Source organism: Prionailurus bengalensis, chromosome E2, assembly GCF_016509475.1.
Source record: "Prionailurus bengalensis isolate Pbe53 chromosome E2, Fcat_Pben_1.1_paternal_pri, whole genome shotgun sequence".
Lineage (NCBI taxonomy): Eukaryota > Metazoa > Chordata > Mammalia > Carnivora > Felidae > Prionailurus > Prionailurus bengalensis.
Window position 1 is genome coordinate 9,138,903 of NC_057352.1, and position 17,377 is coordinate 9,156,279.

The window sequence follows — 17,377 nt, forward strand, 5'->3', positions numbered from 1 at the left end:
CACAGCTGAGGGCCAATCCGCTAGCGCAGCGGCAAGCCGCGCCCCCCGAGGCTCTCATTGACCGCGGGGGGGGGGGCGGAGCAGAGCAAACCCTACCTTGTCCACCAATGAGGAGACGCGGGCGCTCCCTCCCCCGGGCACGGACCAATGGCTCTGGCCGGGGGGCGGGCCCCGCCGCCTGGCGGCCGCAAGATTTCACTGCAGGGGCCCCGCCGGCCTCAGTGACGCTGCGGCCGCCTCCAGCCTACGGCCCAGAGCTCTGGGGCGGGGGTGCGGTCGTGCAATAGGAAGCCGAGGGCGTTGCAAGCTTCCCGTCGGGCACCAGCTACCTGGCCCCGCGCCCTGCCCTTTGCATTCCCCAGACACCTCGGGAGCCCCCACCTGTGGACCCTGGAGCCCCCTTCACGCGTCGGCCATGCCTCTAAGCCGCACTTTGTCCGTGTCCTCACTGCCAGGACTGGAGGATTGGGAGAATGAATTCGACCTGGAGAATACAGTGCTCTTCGAGGTGGCCTGGGAGGTGGCCAACAAGGGTGAGCACGCCAGGCGATGGGTCCTGGACCAGGAGGGCAGTCGGGGATGGGGGCGCGAAACTCTCGAGTCCTAGAGGACGGAGTTACTTGGCATGATACTCTTGGATTCTGGGCAAGGAACCTATGACTCCTGTGTCCTTGGGGAGGGCCGGGGTAAGTCTCCTGTACCCTGGCGGGGTGGGGATGGGTCGCCTGACTGTGAAGATGAAAGGAAGCTGGAATTCCAATTGCTGGGTCCTAGGGAAGAGGGGGCCAAAATGAATGATTCCTAGGTTCCGGAGGGAGGCTTTCCAGAGACCAGAGACCTGGGTCCTTAACCGGGAAGGAGATGGGGGGTTGGCACTTTCTAGTGCAAAACTAGGGAAGTGGCTGGGTTTCAGACCTGTGGCCCTGGGAGAAGAGTCTGGGGATATAAACTCTGGAGCTGGGAGAGAGCCAACAGGGAGATAGGATGCATGAGTCGTGGTGGCAGAATTTGGGGGCTGGCCACTTGCGAGTAAAGATGGGAAGGGCCGCAGACTCTAATTCTTAGATCTTAGGGTGGGAGAGAGTTGGTCTGAATGCCTAGACTCTGAAGGAGCCGAAGGTGTGAGCTCTGTTTCTAGGAGTACAGAAGCCTGCGGCCTCAGACACATGCGTACTGGAATGAGGGAAGGCTGGGAAGTCCTAAGTTGGTCAGGGGCTGGGCCCTAGGATGGGAGTGGCTGGGGACCTAGATTTCTGCGTCCCCGGCTCTGAAGGTCCTAAAGTTCTGGGTTTGGAAAACCAGCTGGGGTTTTGCTTTGCGGAGTCTTGGGAGAGAATGGGGCTGAGTCTCACCCCATGGCAAGCAGCCCTCGAACTGGGAGCCATGTATCCCCAGGGCCCAGGCTCCAGTAGGTAAGGAGGCCGAGAGCCCAGACTTCTGGGTCTGGAGTGGAGTTATGGGCAGAGCGGGGCCCTGCACGTGTGTTCTCAGTTGGGGAGAGGAAACTGGGGGACAGGTCAGCAGAGTCCCTGGGGGCAAGGAATGACAATTCAGGCTTCTCTTGAGCAGCTGTGGGAAGCTGAATCGGGCCATGGAGAGAGATTCTCCCCTACCGTGACCTAGAGCCTGACTGAGATTATAAACCCAGCTCCCAGAAGCTGGGAACCCAGGGACCTGAGTCCTGATGATCCTTGCCAGCTTCTGTCATCCTTGGGACCCCGGCCCCTAATTCCCTCAGACCCAGGAGCCCGAGTCCCTAGCCCTTTCATGTCTCAGACTCCGAAGTTTAGCCTGAGCCCCTTTCTCCCCCTGAGTCCCAACCCCAGCCCCATTCTCCCTTAGACCCAGGAGTACTGCCCTTGAACTCCTATCCCATCATCTCTCTGACTCAGAAGGGTGGGCTCTCAGCCCCCTCCTGCTTCTAAGCCAGAGGTGTGGGGCCCCAGTACCTCCCATGGCCCCCTACCCTGCCCCAGGTCCCAGACCCGTGGACCTCGGCTGGGGCCTGCCCTCACGCACTTGGGCCCACAGTGGGCGGCATCTACACGGTGCTACAGACGAAGGCGAAAGTGACAGGGGATGAATGGGGTGACAACTACTACCTGGTGGGACCGTACACGGAGCAGGGCGTGAGGACCCAGGTGGAACTGCTCGAGCCGCCAACCCCAGCCCTGAAGAGGACGTTGGACTCCATGAACAGCAAGGGCTGCAAGGTGGGACACGGCCTGGCCGAGGGGAGGGGAGGTGGGTGCCCAGAGTCAGGGTGGGAGCGGCAGCTGGAGAAGGGACAGTGGGGAGAGGGTGGGTAGCCCCCCGGGGAGAGGGAGGCATGGACAGAAACATGGGATGAGCCAGAACTTTCCCAGATAGACACAGAGGAGGTAAGATTGACAGACAGACAGACGCAGGACCCCATGAAGTGGGTGGGTGAACCCCAAGCTGAAGACATTGGTGAACGGACAGACCGACAGCAGGTGCATAAGACAGACTGAGAGATGGCTCCCAGAGGCCAAGATCCTCAGACCCACAGAGAGCAAAAGAGCGAGACGGAAAGACAGACAGCCAGGTGGAACCCGGGGGGAGATGGGCTTGGGGTGAGGCAGGAGGGCCAGAGTGGGGGTTCTGGAGCCTGCAGTTCAAAATCACCTTCTCCACTTCCTGCCTGCGTGACCTTGGCTAATAAACCTACTAATAGCATCTACCTTGTTCGTTTGGGGGGAAAGGATTAATTGTTAGTTAATAAAGTCCTCAGCCCGGTTCCTGGCCTCAGTTAGTACTGTGTATGAGCTCTTGTGACCACGGCCATCGTCATCATCGTTATCATAAACAGCCAAGCCGGCAGTGAGGTGGACAGGCCGACCAAGGGAGAGAGATGGATGGAGAGAGATTGAGTGTTCCAAAAGGTGCCGATCGGCCCAGGGGTAACAGCAATAGAGAGAGAGGCAGCCTGACATTTCCAGGAGAAGGAACTAGAAGGGAGAAGAAGATAGAGTACCGATGGAGGGAAGAGAGACAGGGGGCAGGGTTTCAGAGGAGCAGACCCGGGACTTAAAGATAGGAAGGGAGAGTCCCAGAGCCCCGGCTGAGGACTGACGGATGAGCACCGAGAGGCGGCTGCCTCCGGCGGAAAAGGCCATGATGTAGCAGGGTGGAAGGACAGACAGGTCTGGGACGAAGGGAGGAACCACCTCCAGTGGTTCCTTCATTCATTCACAGCCTCTAGTCTGGGGTGGGGTCTGGAGTCCAGAGAGGCCGGGGACCATGTCCCTAAGGAACCCTAGGACAGCCCAGCCCTCCCCCATGGCAGCTGCTCCCCACGTGCTGGGGGCCTAAGAATAGCGCCCCCCCCCCAGCAAAAGGGCAGACGACAGCTGGGAGGGGGAGGGGTATCAGAGTCAGGCTCCCCAGGCTGGGCAAAACCAGGTCCGGGAGGCGCAGGACTGCTTGCCGCCCGCACAGGGCTATGGCAGCTGGCCCAGAACCTAGGCCATCATCTCAGGAGGAAAGCAGCCGCCCGGAGAAATGTGGCAGCAAGGTTTAGAAACATGGCAGTGGGGAAGACGGCAGCTGGTGTTAGAAAGGTAGCTGCAGAGTCCAAAGATGGGCCTAAGGGTAGAGGAAGGCGACGGCAGGTGACAAATTTATAGTGAAAGCGTCGGAAGCAAGGCAGCGGGCGCGGAAGACTGTGGCAATGAGAACAGTAAAAGAAGCATCCAGTGGGAGGAATTAGCCGCAGAAGGAAGAAATGACGGGAGAAGGCAACAGGCGGGTTGGCAAGACGGAAGTGGCAGGAAACACAGAAACAAGGCAGCACGTTGGAGAAATGCCAAGGGCGGAAAAGCAAGGCAGCGGGGGGGCACAGAGACAGGACCGTGTGACATTCATGGTTATAGGTAAGAGAAAGGAGGCAGTGGGTTGGGAACCAGGGTAGCGGTTATAGAAAGGAAGCAAGGTGTTCAGTTAGCAGTAATCGCTCCTCTAATAAACCTCATTGGCTACGATACCGCCACTGCGCAAAGCTAGAAAGGAAGCGAGGCACAGGGAAAATGCAACAGCGATGGACAAAGAGTGTGGTGGGAATAACTAGCAGCACGTGGAGAAATAAGGCAGCGGGGGAGAAATTAGCAGCAGGTACCGAAACAGGGTGGAAGAACTGAGGCTTTAAGCCCCGACTGCTGCCTGCGGGTGGGCGAGCCACCGGGGCTGGGCCCAGGGAGGTGTGGCCAAAAGCCTGAGTCTTCCTGTGGGCCCCCCCAGGTGTATTTCGGACGCTGGCTGATCGAGGGGGGCCCCCTGGTGGTGCTCCTGGACGTGGGGGCCTCAGCCTGGGCCCTGGAGCGCTGGAAGGGGGAGCTCTGGGACACCTGCAACATCGGGGTGCCTTGGTACGACCGGGAGGCCAACGACGCCGTCCTCTTTGGCTTCCTCACCACCTGGTTCCTGGGTGAGGTAGGCCCCATTGCTGGTCGCCATGTCACTCCTGACCCGGGCCCCAACCTACGATGGCCGTCAGTCCCTGCCAGAGGGGGCGGGGTAGGAAGGGGTGGCCGGCCGGGGGCCTTGGGGTGGCTGGCTTCTCCCAAGGCATTCTGGGATTGTAGGTCCTTTTCCAAGCACTAGCTCTGACCTTTGGGAACACAGACACCCAGGGGCCCAGAGGCTCAAACTCCCAACCCCAGCTTCATTCATTCTAATTTTCTCAGTATAGAGATTTTGAACTGTTAGCTTTGGGGGGTGCTGGCCGGGCTAGAGGGCTTGCACCAGGACATTCTGGGAGTTGTAGTTCTGTAGTCTGATAGTGGCTGGACTTAGCTCTCAGAGGGGGCCCTGGACGGTTGGGGGTCTCCGGCCTATATGAGAACCAGGGATCCTGGTTCTGACCCCCTTTTAGGTTTTAAAAGGCCGAAGAAACTTCACATCTCCTGCCCCAGGGAAACCAGTTTACGAATGGGCCAGTCCTAGGGCATTCTGGGAGTTGTAGTCCTTTAGTCAGTATTGGCTGCAGCTCCACTCTTGATTGAGACAAAAGACTCTCCAGGAATTGCGCCCAGGACTTGGGGGACACTACAACTTCAGACCATCCACTTCAGCCCTGCTGGCACTTAGAAGGTGGGGCCAACCTCTCCACCGCCCCCGGCTCCCATCAGCCTTGAAGGATGGGGTCAGCTGGCCTGGCGTCCCAGCGATTTACAGTTCCTTGTTCTAGGGGGATTGCAGTGGGCTACCATCCACTCTGTGCAAGAATGACGATAGATTTACCTCTCCCCTGCCTCCCTGTCCACCTTGGGGATTGTTGGTTGTCCGCACAACACACGTGGAGACACAGTGGCCCTCTTCCTGTTGCCCCATAGTTCCTGGCCCAGAACGAGGAGAAGCCACACGTGGTTGCACACTTCCACGAGTGGTTGGCGGGCATTGGCCTCTGCCTGTGCCGGGCCCGGCGGCTGCCCGTGGCCACAATCTTCACCACCCACGCCACACTGCTGGGACGCTACCTGTGTGCCGGTGCCGTGGACTTCTATAACAACCTGGAGAATGTGAGCCGGGAACGTGTGGCAGATGGGGGCTGTGAGTGGTTCGGGACAGCCCAAAGCTGTCCGGGAAGCCCAGGGGCGGGGGGATCAAGCTTCCTCTTCTCCCGTGACCCAGGGGTCCAAGTCCTCCACCCCCTCCTCCCTCTGACAAAGGAGTTCAGCTTCCAACCCCAGCCACCTCCGGGACCCCGGAGTCTGGACCGCCTGAGTCTTCTCCCCAGTTCTTCTAACCTGACTGCCCTCCCTTCCCACCCAGTTCAATGTGGACAAGGAAGCAGGGGAGAGGCAAATCTATCACCGCTACTGCATGGAGCGGGCAGCGGCCCACTGCGCTCACATCTTTACTACTGTGTCCCAGATTACTGCCATCGAGGCTCAGCACCTGCTCAAGAGGAAACCAGGTAGGGAATAGGCTGGGGTCCCTAGACATGAATGAGGCAGTCTGTGCTCAGGCCGATACTGGTTTTTTTTAACTGTAGAGAGCAAAGAACTACACCCCCCCCCCCCAGCCGGCCCTAAGTTGATGACCTGAATAGGGAGCTGCCTGGTTATACGCCCTAGAGGCTAATGGGAGGTGCAGTTCCTTTGACATTCATTTCAAAATGGTAAAGTTACCTTATCGGCTAATGTAGTTATTGGTCTTCTGAAAGGGAATGGAGTTTCACTGGGTTTTGATTTTGAGAAGAGTGGTGTTGGAATCCGTTATTCTTTTCTTTTCTTTTTTTTTTTAAGTTTACTTATTTATTTTGAGAGAGAAAGAGTGAGAGAGCATGGACAGGGGGAGGGACAGAGAGAGAGAATCCCAAAGAGAGCCCGACGCGGGGCTCGATCCCATGAACCGTGAGATCATGACATGAGCCCAAACCAAGTTGGATGCTCAACCGACTGAGCCACCCAGGCACCCCTGGAATCAGTTATTCTTTTCGGGTTATAGCACCCATTCTCAATGGGTGTATTGTGAGAACTACAATTCCCAGGAGGCCTTTGGCTAGCCAGCTCCTACTCCTGGAGCTGATGGTGGTTATAATTTTTCATTGATGTATTTTAATTTCAAGGAGGATAGGAAATGATCGGGACCCTAAAAGAGGCTTGAAGGTTGAGGGTATATTCTGGGAGAAGCAGGATGGGGATGTTTAAATCATCCCCAGTATAGGGTGGGATAGGGGAAAGAAAAGAACTACAACTCCCAGAAGCCCCAAGGTAGTTCATTTCCCTGTGTGGTTAGCCATTTGCAGGGGCTGCTGGGAGTTGTGGTCGTGCTTGTGAACGTCAGCAAGTGACTTTGGGCAAGAAGGCGTCTGAGTGGCAGGGTAGCAGGGCCACCAAGGGAGCTTCTAAAACCAAGAGATTGTGAAAGGAAAGGAGTCTTTCCTTTGTTTATTCATTCAACCACACTGACGGGTATGAATAGATGAAGATATGAAACATGGACCTTCTCCCCACAAATTCCAGATATCGTGACCCCCAATGGACTGAATGTGAAGAAGTTCTCTGCCATGCATGAGTTCCAGAACCTCCATGCTCAGAGCAAGGCTCGAATCCAGGAGTTTGTGCGGGGCCATTTTTATGGGTACGTGGACCAGGTACCTAGGTCTTGGGAGAGGAAGGGGTTGGGAACCCAACTCGTGAGTGTAAGAGATGGGATAGCTGGGGGCTCAGCCTCTTCCATTCCTGAGCGCCAGAACAATGGTGGAGTATTCAAGTATTGATCCCCATCTAGGGAGAAAAGAACTTCAACTCCCAGGAGCTCCCATGATGCCTCTGTACTGCCTAAGATGCTCTTTGCCCCTGTAGCTTCTGGGGTTTGTAGTTTCAAGGCCAGGGCTAGCGGGTCCCCACCCTTGGCTTCACCAAGGTGGCTTCACCACCATGCCTTATGGCTTTTTTAGGCACCTGGACTTCAACTTGGACAAGACCTTGTATTTCTTTATCGCCGGCCGCTACGAGTTCTCTAACAAGGGGGCCGACGTCTTCCTAGAGGCCTTGGCCCGGCTCAACTATCTACTCAGAGTAAGGCCTGGGCTTTGAGAAGACAAAAAGAGGAAAAGGAAATCAGCACATAACTGGGGAGGGTGGGGGCGGGACGTAGGGAGACGCGTGTGTGAAGGCAACGTGTAGAGACCCAGAAAGAAGACCAGAGTCCCAGTGGGGATGATAACTCTAATTCTCCTTGACGGGAAGGAGCATGGCAGGGCCACAGTGGTCTTGACGGGTGGAAAAGGGTAGGTGGCTTCAGCCGTCTCTCGGGTGATCCTGACCCCCTCCCCCCGCCCCACGCCTTTTCCTCTGCCCAGGTGAACGGCAGTGAGCAGACAGTGGTCGCCTTCTTCATCATGCCGGCTCGGACCAACAATTTCAACGTGGAAACCCTCAAAGGCCAAGCTGTGCGCAAGCAGCTTTGGTCAGCAGCCCTCGGCCCAGGATCCCTGCCATTCCCACTCCCGGCCATGTGCTTCGGGAGGCTCAGTTTTGTTATCTGGAACACGAGCAGTTTGCCCCCCAAAAACTCGTAGTGAAGTCACTTGCTTCAGACGTCTCTAGCTCAGGGGCAGTAAGGAGCCGCACGCAGGACAAGTGTGACCGTACAACCAGGGCCCTGACATCAAACTGGCGAGGTCCCACTTGGGCCACTGACCCTTGGTCGCTTTGTGATAATTTCCTCATCTGCCAGAGCCATTCATTAGCCATCAGATAGTCACTGAGCACCTACCGTGGACCAGGCGCTGTTCCAGGCCCTGGGGACGCAGCTGTAAATGAGGACGATAAAATCCCTGCCCTCACCGAGCTCACATTCTAGAGAGTTCTATAGAAAGTGCTCTGGGGTGCCTGGTTGGCTCACTTGGTACAGCATGTGGCTCTTGGTCTTGGGGTTGTAAGTTCGAGCCCCGTGTTGGGTGTAGAGATGACCGCTTAAAAATAGACTCTTTAAAACAACAACAACAACAAAAAGAAAGTGCTCTGACGAGAAAATAAAGCAGGACTGGAATGCGAGCCAGGACATGGAATGGTCAGGACAGGCCACACTGAGAAAGTTGCCATTGGGTAGAGACCAGTAGAAGAAATGAGGGAGGGAGCCCTGTGTGTATCTGGGGAATAGCATTTCAGGCGGAGGAACACAGATGCAAAGGTCCTGAGGTATGTCTGAGAAACCACAGGGAGACCAGTGCGGCTGGAGCAGGGCGCTTAAGGGAGATGGGGTAGAAAATGAGGCCAGAGCTATGAGAAGATTAGGATTAGAGGAATGTCATCGAGGCTGCAGGGTGTCACTAGTTGCTAGCTTCACTTGTGCACATAAAATTTCCTCTCTCGGAACATCGTTTTCCCTTTTTATAACATGGGGCTTAGTATGGCCACCACCAGGACTAGTGCACGTCCTAATAATAGCTGACATTTCTGGAAGGTTTGCTGTGTGCCAGGCACTGTGCGTTGTTTGTCGTGACTTCATCAAGTTTTCCCTGCAGACCTCTGAGGTTGGTTCTATTTTTATCCCCGTCTGAGAGATGAGTCACCAAAGTCAGAGAGGGAAGGCCACCTGTCCCCCGCCACACAGCTGATGAGGGGCACGGGGGATTCGAGCCTTTCAGGGCCTGTCTCCCAGGTCCCCGTCCTCCAGCTCCAAATCCCCAGGGCCTCTCCGCTCAGACCTCGGTGTAGCAGCTGACAATAAATGGCAGGTGGCGTATATGTGATGCTGTGTCTCTGCCCCTTCTAGGGATACGGCCAACACCGTGAAAGAGAAGTTCGGAAGGAAGCTTTATGAGTCCTTGCTGGTGTGAGTGTCCCTCCCCCAGCCCCGCATCCTCCTGGGCCCTGACTCCACAGATCACCCATTCCCAGACGCATACCCTGTCACCTTGCAGGGGGAGCCTCCCGGACATGAACAAGATGCTGGACAAGGAGGACTTCACTATGATGAAGAGAGCTATATTTGCCACGCAGGTACGGTCTGGGGCCCCGAACAGAGACCTGGCGATGCCCAGCACCCGCCCCGGGGGCAGCTTGCCGTGTTAGCTCTGACCCCAGAGGTCGCTGGGGGCTCCGCGTCACCGGCACCCTTATCAGGGAATCAATTGATTTTTTTTTAAGGCTTATTTATTTTTGAGGGAGAGAGAGAGAGAGAGAGAGAGAGACAGAGCGGGGGAGGGGGAGGAGCAGAGAGAGAGGGAGACAGAATCCGAAGCAGGCTCCAGGCTCTGAGCTGTCAGCCCAGAGCCCGACTACACTGGGCTCGAACCCACCAGCTGTTAAGATCGTGACCTGAGCTGAAGTTGGATGCTTAACGGACTGAGCCCCCCACCCCTCCACCGAGGCGCCCCCCCCCCCCAGTGGCTTATTCTACAGGGGCTGCTAGGAGTTGTACTTTTTTTTTTAAATTTGTAATTTCGTTGAGCCACCGGGGTCAAAAGATGAAAGAGAACTTTAGGAAGTCAACAAAGCCCACAGAAGGAGAATTACAAGTCCCCGCTGTCCCTGGGTCTTGCTGCTGACTAGTTTCATACTCATTAGAGCCAGAAGGTTTTAGCTAAAACACTAGCCGTTACCTGAAGAGCATTGAAAACTCTCAGCAACCGCTGTTTTTCTTATCCCACAGGCTGTGTGTCTTAGTCCCCAAACATTCCTGGGAGTTGTAGCTTCTTTAGATTCCGGAGGTTAATGGAATTCGGTGGATGGGAAACCTTAGAAGAATGTGGCAGTAACAAAATGAGGACTACAAGTCCCAGCAGCCCCTGCTTCAGGCATGCTTCCCTTGCCCCAGAGGCTCCTGGGAGGGAGAGTTCTTTGATTCTCTGGGGTCAGGAATCTTTGATACCTGTGGTCAGGGTGGGTGAGCCACTTCCCGGCGACTGGAAACCTAGGTACCCACGCTGCACAAACGAGGTGTGATGTGCTTTGGGCCAAACTACAATTTCCTTTTTTCTTTTTTTAAGTTTATGTATTTATTTTGAGAGAGAGAGTGTGTAGGGGAGGGGCAGAGAGAGAGGGAGAGAGGAGATCCCAAGCAGGCCCCGCGCTTCCTGCACGGAGCCTGACATGGGGCTCGAAGCCAGAAGCCATGAGATCATAATAAAGAGCCAAAATAAAGAGATGACTGAGCCACGCTGTGACCCCAGATTACAATTTCTAATAGTCCCTAAGGCAGTCAGCCTCACTGAGGATGTGCATGCATTGCCACGGGGCTGCTGGGAGTTGTAGTTTCTTGAGCCCCTGGAGCTGACTGAAGGCAAGTAGAACTTTTAATGAGATGGAAGAGTTACAAATAACTACATATCCCAGCAGCCCGTGGGATTTCCTAACTCTCGCCCCTCCAGTCACTCTTGGGAATTGTGGTTTCTCTGGGCCTTGGGTGGGCACAGAAGTGGAGGGAATCACAGGATGGAGAGTAAAGGGAACTTGGAAAGAAGGCAAGACAGGCTTTTCATAAGAAAACTACAACTTCCAGCAGCCCCTGGAGCTTGCTGCCATATTGACAAAGTCTCTGCCCCCCATTGACTTGGGGGAATTTTAGTGCCTTTGGGTTTCTTTGATGATGGAGCCCAGAGTACAGAACCCAATAACTACAGCTCCCGGTCGTCAGGGGAGGCAGGTTAACGCTGGCTTTGCCTCAAAGACAAATGGGAACTGTAGTTTCTTTTCAGCGCATGGTGTTTTTTTTGTTTAGTTGGTTATTTGTTATGTTTATTTATTTTTGAGCGAGAGGGAGGGCTGTCTGGCTGTCAGCCCAGAACCCGATATGGGGCTCGAACCCATGAACCGTGAGATCATGACCTGAGCCGAAGTCGGACACCTAACCGACGGAGTCACCCAGGTGCCCCTCAGCTCATGGTGTTCAAAGAGAAAAGTGAGCCTTTACAGAGAGAGCCAAGGAGGATATCTATGACTCTTTTTTCTTTTTTTTTTTTTTTTTTAAGTTTATTTAGTTATTTTGAGAGAGAGAGTGAGAGCACAAGCAAGGGAGGGCCAGAGAGAGAGAATCCCAAGCAGGCTCTGCACTGACAGTGGAGACCCAACTCGGGGCTCGAACTCACGAACCAACTGGGAGATCATGACCGGAGCCGAAATCAAGAGTCGGCCATTCCACCTACTGAGCCCTCCCGGCGCCCCAGATATCTACAGCTTCTAATCTCTTGGGCTTGTGTCCCCACAACCTGGTGGGAATTGTGACCTCCTCCCGGGTCAGCGTGGCTCACAGGGAATGAGGGAGCCCTCTGTCCCTTCTCTGACCCCCATCCCTCTTGTGGCCCCTGCAGCGACAGTCTTTCCCCCCTGTGTGCACCCACAATATGCTGGACGACTCCTCGGATCCTATCCTGACCACCATCCGTCGAATCGGACTCTTCAATAGTAGTGCTGACAGGGTCAAGGTGAGGGCAATGGCCAGGCTGGGTCAAGCATGGAGGGGTGGGGGGTGGAGGTAGGGGGGGCTGGGCCTCACGTCCCCCGTCTCCCCTGGTTTATTAAGGGATCGCTATGTTTAGAAAGGACCTTAGCACTTTAAGCGGACAGACTTGGATTCAATGCTTTGTCCTACCGCTGACTTGCGTGACTTTAGACAGGCTTTTCGCCCTCTCTGGGCCCCTCTGGGATCCCAGGGAGTTTGGGCTGAGCTCTTCTTTTTCACTGCTAGGTGATTTTCCACCCAGAGTTCCTCTCCTCCACGAGCCCCCTGCTCCCCGTGGATTATGAGGAATTTGTCCGTGGCTGCCACCTCGGGGTCTTCCCCTCCTACTATGAGCCTTGGGGCTACACGCCGGGTGAGTGCAGCATGGTGGTCGGCTCCTGGTCAGATGGGGCACCAACCCCGGGCACGGCACTTGCCCGCTCTGTGCCCCGGGCTCTCCTTTGCAAAACCGGGACGATGGCCACAGTCTGTTGGCCTTCAGCATGTGTTTTTGTGACACGGTCGCTCGTGTGATGTGTAACTAGAGGGCTGAGGTCACAGGTCACACGTGATTCCCCCCAGTTTGCTGCTGATTGCCCCCCCCCCCCCCCCGATATCAACAGCTGAATACGTAGTTACCAACACGACTGAATGGGGCCAGGTCTCTCAGAGGTGTCCCCAGTGCCCATTCGCTCCGCCGTCCTCTTTTACGAAGGCGTTGGCTCCCTTTATTATTATTATATTTTTTACATTTATTTATTTTGAGAGAGACAGAGACAGCATGAGTGTGGGAGGGAGGAGAGAGAGAGAGAGAGAGAGAGAAAGTCCTGAGCGGGGATTCGATATGGGACTCAAACTCACGAAACTGTGAGATCATGACCTGAGCTGAAACCAAGAGTTGGATGCTTAACCAACTGAGCCACCCACGTACCCTGGCGTTGACTCCCTTTAGACACAGGCTCCGGGTTGGGGCTTATTTGCACTTGTCCCTTATTTGGGGACATTTTGCCGTGGCCCCAAACTCAACCCTTCCTCACACTCTTCAATCAAGATTGGTTTTGAGGCTAAGTAAATATCACAGTTGCTGTAGTATTTTTTTTTTTTTAAGTTTATTTATTTTGAGGAAGAGAGAGAGAGTGTGTGAGCAGGGGAGGGGCAGAGAGAGGGAGGGAGAGAATCCCAAGCAGGCTCCATGCTGTCAGAGCAGAGCCTGACACAGGGCTCAATCCCAGGAACGATGAGATCGTGACCTGAGCCGAACTCAAGAGTCAGATACTTAACCGACTCAGCCACCCAGGCGCCCCCATAGTATTTCTTAACTTATGAGCAATTTAACAAACCTTTTAAACTGTGCTTGCATAATAATTGGGGTAATGATTTTGCCAGTTTCATTTCGGCCATGGTTACAGTGATGCATAGGTTTTGTGTGCTTGGCCCCAACCCTCTTTTTCTCATGAAGCCCTGTTATATTTGGTGCCTGTGTTTGCAGGTTATGGAGGTTTTTCGGAACACTTACGTGAGAATTATTATTTTTTTTTCATGTTTATTTTTGAGAGAGAGAGAGAGAGAGAGAGGCAGAGTGCAAGTGGAGGAGGGGCAGAGAGAGAAAGATACAGAATCCCAAGCAGGCTCCAGGCTCTGAGCTGTCAGCACAGCGCCCGACACGGGGCTCGAACCCACGAACGCCAGATCATGACCTGAGCCGAAGTCGGACGCTCAGCGGACTGAGCCACCCAGGCGCCCCTACCTGAGCATTGTAATAAACTACGTGAACCATTTTTCAGGCTTGTTTAAGGTATTCAATGAGGCAGTGATGAGAATTTTTCTTGTTTCCTGTCAAAACTACGTCTGGCACAAGAAAGTATCTTACAGGTTGTGAGGATGGAGTAAAATGGTACACATTGGCAACGAGTACATACTAGATTTGTCCTCATTCTGAAGCCCTGGGACGAGTGAATTCCCTTTTCTGAGCCTCTTCGCTTCCCCTGCGAGAAACAGACTGTGATCAAACGCACTCACGTTCCGGTTTTGTGGGCTCAGGGATTTGCTCAAGTTGTCAGTAGATGGCGCTGTTGGGGCGTCTATTGCGACTTCAAAGCGCCAAAGGGGAACGCTTAAGGAGACCTTTCTCACTCCTTCCCGCAGCCGAGTGCACGGTTATGGGCATCCCCAGTATCTCCACCAACCTCTCCGGCTTCGGCTGCTTCATGGAGGAACACATTGCAGACCCCTCAGCTTACGGTCAGCGCCCAGACCGAGAGCCGAGACTCTTGGATCCCGGGTGGGGGAAGGGAAGGGCTCCTGGGCCCCGGGATGGGGAGAGGGGTCCCGGTGCCACAGAGTTCCCGGGAGAATGAAGGTTTCCTTCGTCTGATTTCTGAGCCCTGCCCCGTCCTGGCCCCCACAGGCATCTACATTCTGGACCGGCGGTTCCGCAGCCTGGATGATTCCTGCTCGCAGCTCACCTCCTTCCTCTACAGCTTCTGCCAGCAGAGCCGGCGGCAGCGCATCATCCAGAGAAACCGCACGGAGCGCCTCTCAGACCTTCTAGACTGGAAATACCTAGGCCGGGTATAACCGCCTTCTTCCGGTCTCTGATTTCTCAGCTTCCAAGGCTGGCGCCAGGGGGCCAGGGGTCCCCTACGCGGAACAGTTGCGCTCCCTTTAAGAAATTAACCATCTTTTGCTGGTAGACGCAGTGGCCAGCGTTACCTTACTTGCCTGAAGTGCGTGGCCAAGAGGTACCTGACCTAAGACCTCTGCCCCTGCGAATGGGGGCGTGGCTCAGAGACTGTCCATTCACAGCTCTGCTTATCGGCTTCAGGGGTGGAGCCAGAAAGATAGTTGGTATAGGGGCCGACTGGAAGGTGCCAGAAGGTGCTCCTCTGCCTAAAGAGTGTGGGCTAGGGTTCGCCACCTTCCACCTCTGCTGGGGGCGGTGTCTGGTTCCCTTCTGCTGACGCTCCCTCCCTTTCTTTTCCCTAAGTACTATATGTCCGCGCGCCACATGGCGCTGGCCAAGGCCTTTCCAGAACACTTCACCTATGAGCCCCACGAGGCTGACGCGGTGAGTGGACCCCGATCTCTCTGATGGGCCCGGAGCTAGAGGGCTGGGGTGGGTGCGCGTCCTTCCGGGAGTGGGAAGGCCCCGGGGCAAGCTGTCGGGCCCTCCCCCACCCCACCTGCTCACTCCGGGTTTGTGCTCACACCCCCGTAACGCAGACCCAGGGCTACCGCTACCCTCGGCCGGCCTCCGTGCCGCCGTCGCCCTCGCTGTCGCGACACTCAAGCCCTCACCAGAGCGAGGACGAGGAGGAGCCACGGGACGGGCCCACCGACGTAGACGGGGAGCGCTACGATGAGGAAGAGGAGGCCGCCAAGGACCGGCGCAACATCCGCGCCCCCGAGTGGCCGCGCCGCGCCTCCTGCGCCTCTTCCACCAGCGGGAGCAAGCGCGGCTCCGTGGACACAGCGCCCTCCAGCTCAATCAGCACTCCCAGCGAGCCCCTCAGCCCCGCCAGCTCCCTGGGCGAGGAGCGCAACTAAGTCCCGCCGCCCCACACTCCCCGCCCATCCTGTCTCGTCCAGAGGGCGGATGCAGAATGGCACTGTTCCGAAATCCCACTCCACATCCCGAACCCGCCTTGGGGTCCACAGCCCCGTCCCCTCCGCCGTACACTCCAGCCCTTCTAGCTCCTCTCTGGGAATCCCCGACACTCCGGAATCACAACGCCGTGCCTTTCCTGGGTTCCAGAATGCATACACTGTGCCCCGGAGCCCTTCGGGCCTGGCCTGGGCCTCCTCCCTCCCCGGGAGGGCCGGGCACCTGCCGTTACCCTGCCATGGTGCCAGGGGTGTTAGGAAACCTGGTCTGTTGTCATACAGGCAGGAGGCTCCTGGAGCCCTTGTGGCTTGCTGATTTTCCAGCACACCGAAGATGCCATGCTCAGCTGTGGCCTGGGGGCCACCAAGCTCTGGAAACCACGTGGTGTCCCTGTTAATGGGGCAATCAAGTCCACAGCTGGGGCACTTTCAGGGACTTAACTGAATCCAGAAGGTCCTCCATTTCAACTCCAGAACTCGGGCTCCAGACCAGGGCACTCGCGTCCTTACTCTGATCTTAGCCCTTGTTGGGGTGTCTAGCTCTGCCTGGAGCCCCCCCCACCCCCCACTCCTGCTCTCCTCATATTTTGGCCAATGGGAGGTGGGGGGTGGTACAGAACCACTTGACTTCTCATTCCTATTGGAGAACATGCAGTCTTGGTCTAGATGCCTTTCTGGCCTTTTTTGAACCAGACCCTGTACCTCCTTCCCGGAGAGTCTGAGCTCTCCCCCCCTATCTTGAGATTCCCGTGCCCTCCAGGGAATCCCCTTGCTGAGGACTGAAGGGGCCCGTCTTCCCCTGCCACAACCTCCGACCCCTAGGCCCACCGTAAAACCACTGGGTGCTAGGTCCCGGCTGCCGAATCTGGAACCTCACCACTGTGCTGCTTCCCGGTCCCTTTCCCCGGTCTAGAATGGAACCCACTTGGTTCTAGAACTTTCATATTTACCTCGAGGCTCTTCCATCCTTAAGCTGTGTCCTGCCCCCCAGCTTTGGTGAAAGGGAGGGGCCCTTCACGCGTGCTGTGCTGTGTCTGACGCACTTGCTTTGCAAGTTGGGAGGGCAGAAGAGGTGTGATTGATGTGTGTCCAGAGATGAAAAAAATACATCTATATTTAAGAATCTGAGGTTTGGTCCACTCTGAGGGCTTGCTGGGCCTCGCTGCTGGCCCCTCCCTCCTCTTGGCTTCTCTCTTTCCCTCCTCTTCCCCTCCCGCTGCCGCACTACTGGGTCTCTGATACCCTGTCTCACTCCACTGCAGATAAATTATTTCCATCACTGCAAAAAGTTCTGTTGGACAGAACTAGCTTAGAACGTGTTCCCAGGGCACTGGCCTCTGGACTTTAGCCCCAACTGCCCCCCTGAATGGCTCTATTTCCGGGAAAACGTTTTTTTTTTTCACTTCTCGTCTTCACTAGAGTGCATCTCCAAGCCAATCACATTTCGGGGGAGTAGAAAACTAGATTCGCACGTGTGACCATCCTTCCCGTTAGCCACGGTGTTTGTGATGGACGCAGAAATCCCTTTCCCCTGCCAGAATCATGAGTGGCCACCGAAGTTGGGAGACAACAGGTGTGGTGTCAGAACAGAAGTCCAGGAGCCACTTCCTGTTAAGATTCTACCAGAAACGGAAGGGTCGGGGGGGGGGGGGGGGAGGTCATAGTTTTGTAGCTTGGACCCAGTAGTAGCTGCCTGCTAATCCTCCTCAAGCTTCTCCAGTCCCCGTTTGGAGAATTTAGCCCTAAGTTTCACATCCCATATCTGTGCTGAGCCCCACACCCCCAGCTCAGCACCTCTTGGCACTTTCTGTGCGCCCGCTGCTGGACATTAGTCATCAGAGCCCGTTTCTGGTTACTGTTT

General features: G+C 55.7%; 1 protein-coding gene across 1 annotated transcript; it reads left to right on the forward strand.

Annotated features, from left to right (window-relative positions):
• Nucleotides 1-202: 202 nt before the first annotated feature.
• GYS1 (glycogen synthase 1) lies at nt 203-16,639 on the forward strand. Its single transcript, XM_043600329.1, has 16 exons — nt 203-533; nt 2,032-2,213; nt 4,258-4,449; nt 5,352-5,537; nt 5,791-5,935; nt 6,987-7,104; nt 7,424-7,544; nt 7,829-7,935; nt 9,247-9,306; nt 9,395-9,473; nt 11,783-11,896; nt 12,160-12,286; nt 14,059-14,154; nt 14,321-14,484; nt 14,900-14,980; nt 15,136-16,639. The coding sequence occupies exons 1-16, from the start codon at nt 416-418 to the stop codon at nt 15,457-15,459; spliced, it is 2,214 nt and encodes a 737-aa protein (XP_043456264.1). The 5' UTR covers nt 203-415; the 3' UTR covers nt 15,460-16,639.
• Nucleotides 16,640-17,377: the final 738 nt, after the last annotated feature.

Bases quoted from the DNA above. Each gene is read 5' to 3' on its own strand.
- GYS1 (XM_043600329.1), top strand. From the start codon at position 416: ATGCCTCTAAGCCGCACTTTGTCCGTGTCCTCACTGCCAGGACTGGAG. The intron at 4,450-5,351 runs GTAGGCCCCATT...GTTGCCCCATAG, and splicing joins CCACCTGGTTCCTGGGTGAG to TTCCTGGCCCAGAACGAGGA. The intron at 9,474-11,782 runs GTACGGTCTGGG...TGGCCCCTGCAG, and splicing joins GAGCTATATTTGCCACGCAG to CGACAGTCTTTCCCCCCTGT.